This window comes from Octodon degus, unplaced genomic scaffold (assembly GCF_000260255.1).
Source record: "Octodon degus isolate 3935 unplaced genomic scaffold, OctDeg1.0 scaffold00035, whole genome shotgun sequence".
In the NCBI taxonomy this organism is placed as follows: Eukaryota; Metazoa; Chordata; class Mammalia; order Rodentia; family Octodontidae; genus Octodon; species Octodon degus.
The window spans coordinates 14030179-14040727 of record NW_004524611.1 but is presented as its reverse complement, the minus strand read 5'-3'; the positions used below and the strand labels follow the sequence as shown (position 1 = coordinate 14040727).

Sequence of the window (10549 nt, the reverse complement as noted above, 5' to 3'; positions counted from 1 at the left end):
AAAATAAACCTCTCCTAGCCATGCCTACTGGCTTCCTTCCTTTGTGCAGCCTGTGCCTGGTAACTCTAATCTTAGGGTCCTTCCTGTGTGGGTCCCCTTGCAACCAGCAAACCTGTGACAATCCCCCTGCCTCATGCTCCCAAGGGCTGGGATTATAGGCGTGCACCACAGGCTTGTTCTAATCTGCCCACGGACCTCGCCCAAGCCTTGAGCTTGGCTGGTTGCTCATCAAATGTTTGTTAAATGAACAAACAGGTGAGGCTAAGTGTACAGGGCTCATACAGCTAGTCTCACTTCAGCTGCAAGTCTGCAACCCCTCAGGACTGTGAATTCTCCCTCCTGTGGCTTCAGAGAAGAGTTCATAGATTATAGCAGAGTGAGGTGCTGCTTCTCTGCTACCCTCAGCTGGCAGAGTAGGGAAAGTGACGAAGTCTAGAGGCTTCTCTGATGTGGCTCCTGACTGCTGGGGACTGTTGGGGAGGTTTCCCTTCGCTGTAGGAAGGCCCAGGAGTTTCCCCTTAGGCTGAAGGAGCAGAGGTCAAAGTCAGCACCTCCTTCCATCTTAGACTTCAGTACCTAACGGATCCCCAGGCCTCCTGGCAAGCGCAAGGTCTCCTGAGTGCTGCTACCATTACAATTGTTTTACATACTTTTTTGAGATAGGATCTTGCTATGTAGTCCAGGCTGGCCTCAAACTACAAGCCTGCACCACCATGCCCAGCTACAGTAATTCTCTGTCCATTTCCTGACTGAATTGAGCTCCCAGAGGCAGGGATGGATCACCTATCCTTTCTCCATTGGACAAATAGTCACCCAGCAGCCCCAGAGGCAGTGATAGGAAACATCACACATGGGTCACACAATGGGTGACAGATGGTTCCACTCCAACCTGGCTCCAGGCTGCTCACACAGGTCAGACCACAAACTCGAGGGCATAAAGACCTGGCAGGGGCACCAGAGCCTGGCTCTCTGCTGGCAGCTGCTGTCAACCCATCTGCCTTTCTGAAGCCCCAGCGGCAAAGCCAGGGGTGGCAGTGGGGTAAGAACTAGCTCGGCTGAAGGACCTGGAGACATACACAACTCTGCTCCCCACGGTCCCCAAGGCCATACTTGAGTGCAGGGCCGGAACCGGACTGGAGGGAGAACATCCAGGACATGCCATGTGCTCTCACCAAGTGCCACTGTGCAGCAAGCGCTGCGTGTGGCTGGAGGCAAAAGCCCCAGCTACAGGCCCTGCCAGACTTGCTCAGTGCCCAAGTTCCAGCTACCTTTGGCCACCCGGATCCTGCCTGCATACCCTATTGCCCAACCCAGACCAGGAGAGGCAGGCTCACCATCCTTCCTCCACCTGCCCACCCCATGCATGTATTGCTTTAGGTCCCAGAGGCCCTCTGGGTATGTGTCACTGCCCTGCCCACTGGGCTGGACGTATCACCTACCTCTGAAGATCAAAGACCTCAGCCAGCCCGGAGTGGGCCACCCAGCTCGTGGAGAAGCACAGGCCATGTGTCACCTCCAGAGCACCTGGACAGCTCACGTGACATGACATAGGTATTCCACAAGGAGACCTAGCCAGTGGCTGACCAGAAGCCACACTGTTCTTGGATGCTGGCCAGACCCCAGCTCAGTCACTTTGTCCTTGCCCTGCTTTGCACCAGAGGGACTGCCCCCAACCAGTGACATCTCCCTGGCTGATGGGAGACTGACCAACAGATGGGTCAGCCAGCAGAGAAGCCAGGGCTCTTTCCTCCCACCCCTTCCCTCATCTCCTGTTTCTGGTGAGGCTGCTGCCAGTGTCATGTTACTTCTTCATTGACGGTCCTGTTAGCAGCCTTTTTTGTGGTCCTGCTCCCAAGCTCCGGCCACACCCTCCTCCCTAGGGGCAGTGGAGGCCTTCTGCTGGGCCCAGACTCTGCCAGCCCTGACAGCTCCCCTGGCACCTTGGCCACTCACTCCCGCACTGGACATGGGCTGTTGGTCTGGACCTGGTGCCCTCTCCTCTTGGCCAACACCACCTCCATGTTCATGTCATCTTCAGAGCCAGACCCCCACAAAGAAGGTGTATGAGGGACAATCAGCACGCTGCTGCAGGTCACACTCCTGGGCAGGGGCAACTGGAGGTGACACTTAGCACAGGCGTGGGCCACCTAGCACAGACACAGTGACAACACAGAGCCAAGGGTACTGCTTGGAAGGGAGGAGCCATCAACAACTCTGACAACAGCCCTCTCTTCCTAAGTTCTTGGTGAGGTGCCCAAGCACGCAGAACCTTCAAAGGGGCACCAGAACCACATGACTTCATGTTGTCACTGAATATCTCATTTTGCAACTGGGCAGATAAACTGTACTTCACAGAGCTGACAGTAAACAAAAGTGAATTGGAACAGGGACATTTATCCAAGCATTCAACACAGCCTGGCACACAGAGGTATTCACTAATTTTTTGTCAAGAAAATCAGCTCAGAAGGCTGAGCTGTGAGCCCACATCCCTAGTCCCTAGAGATTCCCTCAGGGCATCAGGACAGTACAGGCCTCCTGGGAGCCGGCAGGTGCTAGAGGGCCCCAAGCTGAAGAGTTCAATGAGCCTGGGCAGCTGATGTGGGTGGCGGAAGGGTTCATCTGTAAGGTCCCTGAGGGAACTGGGTAGACACTGGAACAGCCAGGTGCTAGATCATGGCAGCTTTGCATGTGACATGGGCCAGAGGAAAGCTGGTAGGGAGGCAGGCTGGGTATGTGCCCGGGAGCGCAGGTTGGCCAAGGAGCTGGCTGCTGGCCACTGGTGTGCTGCATCTGGGTAATGGGGTGGCTCTGTGTGGGGTAGGAGCCGAGCACAGGGTTCAGCCTGGAAAGGAACAAGAGAAAACAGCTGTTCAGCTAGCAGTGACCAGGACCACTGTCATCCCACCCAAGAAAACTGCAGGACTGCCAAACTGCTATTATGATGACCAGCTAGTGTGAGGGACCAAGACAGAAAGGTTGACCCTAAGGGAATAGAAAACAGATGTCCAGGGAGAGCAGGTCAGTGCTATCAAGGGGCCTGGGACAGAAACCGGAAGCTGCCTGAGGTGAGACTTCTGCCTAAGAGCTTATCCACCAGGAAAGCAGTGGGGTGTGAGGGTGGTGGAGGTTGGGGAGGGTTTCAAGCAGGCAGAGCACTTGTGGCCAGCACAGGGCCTTATTCAAGAGCAACCTAACGCCCACACATTTGGTGTGAAACTTCCTATCTGGGCTTCAGGAGTGACGACTCTTTGGCTGGTAGATGGAAGCTAAGGATTCTACCACAGACCATGTGGCTGGGAATACAATGGGTGAGACACGTTAGTGGGTTTGTTCTCTGAGTTTTCTTTTCCTTTTTCCAGTCCTATTGAGCTACACTCCCTGCCTTTTTTATTTTGAGACAAAGTCTCTCTGAATTGCCAGGACTGGCCTCAATCTTGTGACCCTCCTGCCTCAAGCTCTGAACTAGCTGGTATTACAGGTATGTACCACCATGCTCAGCTTGGCCTCTGAACTCTTATGTGAAGTTCCGGATGTGGTGAGTGGATGCACACACCATCAGTGTTTGTGGCAGATGGCTGGACTGAATCTATACTCTATTTTTTTTGAGATAGCATCTCAACTGTAGTTTAGGCTGGCCTTTAGCTTACTATGTAGCCCAGGCTGGCCTTGAACTCATGGCAATCCTCCTGCCTTAGCCTCTGGAGTGCTGGGATTACAGGTATGTGTCACCCCACCCAGCTGCACTTGACTTCAACTACGGACCATCTGCTGAAGTCCAGTCATGGGGCATGTTACACACCACTGTGGTATTAAAAAAAAAAGTCTCATAAAAAATAATGTTAAAAAGGCTCAGGGCTAACAGTGTAATTCAGTGTCAGAGCACTTGGCTATCACGTGCTGGGTTCAATCAAAGCACCTCAAAAAACCAAAACCCCAAACATAGTCCTTGACAGGAGCAACCAGGGAGACGCATATGGCATCCCAAAGCCAAAATAAACAGGGGCATCCTAAAGCTGCCTGTGACACCCCCCAGGGGCTGCTAGAAACATCAGCTTTTGTTCTGTGTCTGCAGTGGGTGCCATGAGGGACCAGACACCACCCATGAGGAGTGCAGCGTCCAGAGCAGGCTGCCACCTCCCTCTGCCCACGTGCCTGTCATGGTGAGGCGGGACCACACCCTGCACAAGGGGGTCACAGCTTCGGACACAGGGTGAGTGTGACACAACGTAGCTGAACTTGTCTACAGGGTGTTAAGTTGTGGCGGTCACCATCCTCAGCTCCTGCACGCATGGCGGCGGCGGTTGTGTCCCTTCTATGCTGGACTTGCACCTTAAGCCCTAAAGCCCGATGAAGTTTCTACCACAGTTACACACTGCGGCTGACCACAGCAGCGCATACCTTTGGGGCCAGGTGACTTAGGAGACTGTGGCAGGGCTGCACATTCGAGACTAGCCTGGGCAACGTACCAAGATCCAGGACCAAAAACCAAAACCTAAAAACACTCTACACATAAAGTCTCTCACAGTTAGACCCAGGAAGGAGTTGCCTGAATACTGAAGCAAAATGGCTAGCTTGCATTTCGGTTTGTTCTCCACTCCTTCTTGCCTATAAAAGATGCTCAGAAGGTCCTGGGAGGGTAAGGGCTGCGAACAGGTACCCCTTGGGAAGAACTCGAAGGGGCGACTTTCCAGTCAACAAAACCCACATCAGGGCAGCACCAAGGGAAAAAGTGAACCCCATGGTGGGGTGAGGGTAGGAAAGGTTGCAGACATTGCACTCTGACTTCCTAGTGAGTTCCTTTTCTCATTTGTTTTTCTTGTACTGGGAATTGAACCGAGGTCCTCTATACTACTTTTTTTTTTTTTTTTTAATTTTGAGACAAGATCTCTCCAAGTTTCTAAGTCGCTCAGGCTGGGCTTGAACTTGAGAAGAACTGCCGTGGAACACCTGGGTCTGGACTAGGCTTTTGACTCTGTAGCACTTGAAATAGGTAACTATATTCTTTCTGGTTTCAATAAAAGCTTGGGTAGCCTGCCTGGCACTTTGGGCAGGACAGCAGGCAAGGCTGGCCTGTAAAAAGGTAACCTCACCTGCTCTCATTGGGCAGCCAAGAATCTCTACCCCAGATCCAGGGCCCCAGCCTAAGCAAACTCGCCAGTCAGGGGCCTGTCTGTGCTTCTAAGTGGGGCTAAGTGCCACAGTCAGTGCAATCGCAGACAGGTGTGTCCCTTCTCCAGACACAGGTGGGCAGCAGCCAGAGTGCTGAGCACACTTGTGCATACAGATTCATTCATTTGCAGTGCGAGGGGAGCAGACCCAAGGCCTTATGCAAGCTAGACAAGCGCTCCACCACGGAGCTGTACCCTCAGCCCCTAGCTGTGCTTCAGCTTTCAAATCTCTGTGCCCCTCTCCCTTTTTGACCCACAGAGGACCAGCTGCATTCTTCCAGCTCTGGAGTTGTTTAAGAATCGGACTGGTGAGCTGTGGAACTTACTTGTGGCTCTGGGCTGCCCTGCGCTCAGCTGAGGACCCTGAGACATACTTGAACATGGGTATCCTCCTCATGAGGCTGAAGGGGAGCGTCTGGTCGAGCTTCCGAGCCACTCGCTCCGGGACGTCGAGGTTACAGCAGTGCGTGAGGCCATCTGAGGTCAGGCACATTAAGTCAAATCGGAGGCAGCAAAGAGGCAGCAGCTGAGCATGACCCTTGGCAGGACAGAGGCTCCCACACACCCTGGCTGGAGGTTCCAGCCCAGGGGAAACCTGGAGGTGAGTGTTTGCATCCATCACACCTCACAGGGAACACAGCCAGCAACAGAGGTGGCAGACGGTGTGAATGCTTCGCCCTCCCCCACGCCTGCCCACCCGTCTCCGAGCCTTCTGTCCTCCCACCACAGTCACAGGCCAGCGCATGCCAGCCCTAGCACAGGAGCAGGCACGAGGCTGTCCTAACATCCCTAGAGGAAGTGGCACCTTCTGGTACTTTGGTCCAAAACAGAAAGCGCCCTGCTCAATGTGACAACGTAAGATTCTCTGGCAGTACTGTTTCTCTATCCTGTCACTATCCGCAATGATTCTAGTGCCCTGGTCATCTACCCTATGACTGCCTACTGTAAAGATGCAGCCATCGCTTATCCAGACAGCCTTTCCACAAATATTTACTAGACATCTACTATATGCCTGGATTAAGGAGTAAGTGCAGCTTGCCTGTCCCTTATCTAAAATGGCTGGGGCCAGAAGTGTTTCAGATTCCAGGGATTTCTGAATATATCTACATATCCGGGCTGGGGAGATAGCTCAGTGGAATAAACTCCTGAGTTCGATCCCTGCTAGTGAAAAAAAAAAAAAAAAAGTGTGTGTCTTGAATATCTACATATTCAAAATAGATATCTTAAGGATGGGCTCCAAGATTAAGCACAAAATTCATCTTGTTTCATTTTGACCTTTTTTTTGGCGGAACCGTGGATTGAACTCAGGCCCTTGCACTTGCCAGGGAAGCGCTTATTCCACTGAGCCACCTCCCCAACCCCTCATTTTGACCTTTTACAAATAGGTAGAAGGGCTTTTCACACAATATTTTTAGTACACCTGTTTTTCTACCGTGACCCATCATAAAAGGTCAAGTGTGGAATTTTCCACTTGTATTTGGTTGGTTCTAAAGATGCTGCAGGTTTTGGGGCACTTTGAAGTTCAGCTTTCTGCATTAGGGATGCTGAATCTGTAGTAAATAGGAGACAAAGAGTCACTGGGGCAGAGAGATGGTGATAAGCACAAGTTTACAGAAGACCACGCAGGGCCCCTGCACTCGGAGTGGGGAAGGCTCTCCCTGAGGAAGGGATGTGAATGCTGAACCCGACATTGCAAGAAGCACTGACAAGAACAGTGTGGCAATGGAGAAGGGCCTGCAAGAAGCCCCAGCAAGAGAGATTGCTGAGGTGGGCTCTTGACAGGAATGCAACTTGCATTTTCAGCAAGGTAATTCTTTGCTGGCTGGAGCAGTTTAGCAGCCCTGGCCACTGGCCTCTACCTCACAGCAGCCTAAATAGCCCTGCCTATTTCTGCACCCACTCAGGGAGGACAGTCTACTGTATTTCCAAATTTCAATTCCACGCGATATCCAGTGCTATGAAGAAGTCAAATGCTACACTAGAAACTCCAGCCTAAGTAACTATAACAAATATAAGCTGTTTTCAGGCTTTGGACAATAAATATTGCTGGGCTGTGAACTCTCAGAAAAGGAAAACAACTGTGAACCCCAAGACACACAGCTTTCTGTCTAGAGCCACTCTGAATTTGTAGCACAGCACAGCATTTGCTGCTGGGCGAGAGAGATGATTAGGTGAAGTAGCAGGGTCTGCAGGGCACACTAATGAAGAGGCCACTTCCCAGGGAAGGGGCTCTAGAAATCTGCGTGAGTTCTTGGGGTCTCTGGCTCAATGCTGAGGTGCACGTGCACTGGCCGTCTCCTCATGCCAAGCAAGAAGAGCTTCTGGGGGAAACAACGGTTGGGGGCTGAGAGCTGATCAGTCCCCAACTCACACAGGGTGGCAGTCTGGGACACTCATGTTCCTGGCAGAGTGAGGAGATCTCGGCCCATACCCAGGACATTCAGGTGCCCCTCCCCCAACACACTGCCCTAAACATAAGGCGAAACTAGCTACTGAGGAAAGGCTCTGCTAGACTACTCCTGAAAGAGGTAACAAAACTTAGAACTTCAAATTAATTTTCCAGTGAATTCACTATTGGGACAAAATGAACACTCTTTTTTTCCTTTCAGTCTTTTCTGAGACAGGATCTCACTATTCAGCTCAAGCTGGCGCAGGCTGGTCTCGAACCTGCATCAATTCTCCCGCTTCAACCTCCTGAGTGCTGGGATTACAGGCATGTTGCCACCACAGCAGGCCCTCCCAAAATCAATGCTCATTAAAGGAAAGAAACAGCTTTTCAGTAATACAGCATGCACAGCATCTAGCATATGATTAAAAATTGCTAGACACGCAAAGCAGCACAAAAACTTGGCCCCTAATCAGGAGGAAAATCAATAGAAATAACCAGTACCAAAATGGCAGATAGTATTAACAGACAAGGGATTGTTACAAAAATGATTTTTAAAATGTAAGTATTTGGGGTGGGGATGTAGGTCTGTGGTACAGCATTTGCCTGGCAAGTGTGAGGCCCTGGGATTTCTGGTAGGAAAAAAAAAAAATATATATATATATATACGCGCACACACATACACACACGTATATGTTAGTGTGTGTTATTATTTATTTATTTATTTGTATTTTTTAAGGAAAGGGTCTATAGGGTATTCAGGGTCTCACTACTAGATCACTCATAGTGATCTGCCTATTTACAGCCTCCCAAGAATTGGGATTAGAGGTTCGCACCACCATGCCCAGTCTCAAATACCATCTCAGCGCGCCTGGGGGAGGGGCTCGCATGGCAGGGCCAGGGATTGAACCCCCAGCCTGTGCACCTGCTTGTAGGTGCTTTAATCCACTGGGCTATTTGGCTGGCCCTTAGTGTGTATTATTTAAAGGAAAATATATATGGAGCTGGGGAGATAGCTCAGTAGAATAAGTGTATGCCTGGCAAGCACAAGGGCCTGAGTTTAATCCCTGGTTCTGGAAAAAAAAAAAAAAAAAAAAAAACTAAAGGAAAATATAATAAATCTCAATAAAGAAATGAAAACTATAAAAAAGAACCAAATGGAGCTGGTGTGGTGACACATACCCAACACTCAGCAGGCTGAGGCAGGAGGATCATTGCAAATTTCGGGCCAGTCTGGGCTACATAGTAAGTTCAAAGCCAGCCTGAACTATATATCAAGATCCTATTTCAAAACAAAACAAAAATAACAACAAAAGAACAAAATGAAGCGCCAAGAGATAGCTCAGCGGCCTAAGTGCCTGCTCAGAAAGTACAAGGTCCTGAGTTAGAGTTCCCAGTGCAGCAAAAAAAAAAGGAACAAAACGAAAACTTCTGAACTAAAATATAAACATATGGCATGAAAACATGTGACAGGTGAAATAGTTTGACTAGAAAAAAAAATTTGAAGAAATAATGACCAGACATTATTTTCAAATTTGATGAAAGTTCTTCAGATCAAAGCTCAGTGAACTGTAATCAAGATAAACACTAAGAAAGCCGGCTCAAGGCTGTCAGAATTAAATAGCTGAGGGTGGGGGCGGGGCTGGACGACGGAGTCTGGATTTGATCAATACATGCTGTATGCAGATGTGGAAGTATCGCGCTGAACCACTTTAGTCTGTATAATTTATACCTATTAATAAAATTAAATAGCTGAAAACTGCTATCTGGTGGTGCATAGCTGTCATTTTAGCACTTGAAAGGGGGATTACCGTAAGGTCCAGGCCAGTCTGGCTTATATCTTGAGATCAAGGCCAGCCTGAACTATATAGTAATATCCTGTCTCAAAAAGAAAAAGAAACAAAAGAAAAAAATAGCTGAAGTTGGGTTGGTGCTGTACTCCTGTAACCCCAGCACTTGGAAGGCTGAGGGAGGAGGATCACTGTAAATTCGAGGCCAGCAAGGGCTATGTACTGAGTCAAGGCCAACTTGCTGAACATAAATAAAAAAGAAACACCAAAACCTCCTGAAAACAAATTATAAATAAAACATGAAAGCCAGAAAAAAAAAAAAAATCACACAAACTACAACAACAACAAAAAATCATTACTAATGTCTTACTATAAACAATACAAGCCAGGTGAAAATACAAAGATGGCTTTAAAAGTACACCAGGAGCTAGTAGCCCAGGGACACACTTGCCAGGCTGCTTGGAGCCCTGGTTTAATCTCCAGGAGCACAATTTTTAAAAATTAATTAATTAGTAACTTAAAAAGAAAAGTCTAGGGAGATCAGAGAATGCTACAATTCTATATTTAATGAAATAAAAGCATTTTTAGACAATTGCTTTTAGACAAAAGCATTTTGAGGCAATTTGTCACCAGCAGATCTGCTGTATCAGAAATGTTAATGGAAGTTCTTCAGGCTAAAAGAAAATGATACCAGATAGAAACTTGAATCTATACAAAGAAGAACAGAACTAGAAATGGTAAATATATAGGTAGGTGTCTCGTTCAGTTAATTTAAAAAGTACACACACACACTTTTTGAGACAAGGTCTCACTGTTTTGTTCAGGCGGGCCTTGAACTCACTTACGTAGCTAGGCTACCTTGACCTTCCCGTGGTCCTGCCACTTCAGCCTCCTGAGTGCTTGGACTACAGGCGTGTGCCACCATGTGTGATAAGTACACATAACTGACTAAACTAACCACAATATGTTACGTGTTTTACAACACATGTACAATTAAAATGTGTGCAACAAGAACATATTATAGGCTTCTGACATACAGAGTGTGTCCGAGGATAGACTATAAGCTTCAAATACATAGTGTAAGTTCTAACAACCACTAAAAAGTAAAACAATGAGGAACAGCTAATAAACAGAGAAGGTTAAATATTAAAAAAAATTCAAGGGCTGGCCAACTAGCTCAGCAGATTAAAGCACCTGTAAGCAGG

The 10549-nt window shown here is 48.7% G+C and overlaps 1 protein-coding gene across 1 annotated transcript in view; it reads right to left on the bottom strand.

Annotated features, from left to right (window-relative positions):
- Positions 1 to 2374: 2374 nt before the first annotated feature.
- Positions 2375 to 10549, bottom strand: part of Rhbdd2 (rhomboid domain containing 2) — an 18211-nt gene continuing 10036 nt past the window's right edge. The window contains exons 3-4 of the mRNA XM_023714583.1: positions 5495 to 5645; positions 2375 to 2842 (exon numbers count right to left, since the gene is read on the bottom strand). Of these exons, the coding sequence (XP_023570351.1) occupies positions 2509 to 2842; positions 5495 to 5645 (485 nt within the window). The 3' untranslated portion in view covers positions 2375 to 2508. The remainder of the gene's footprint in view (positions 2843 to 5494; positions 5646 to 10549) is intronic.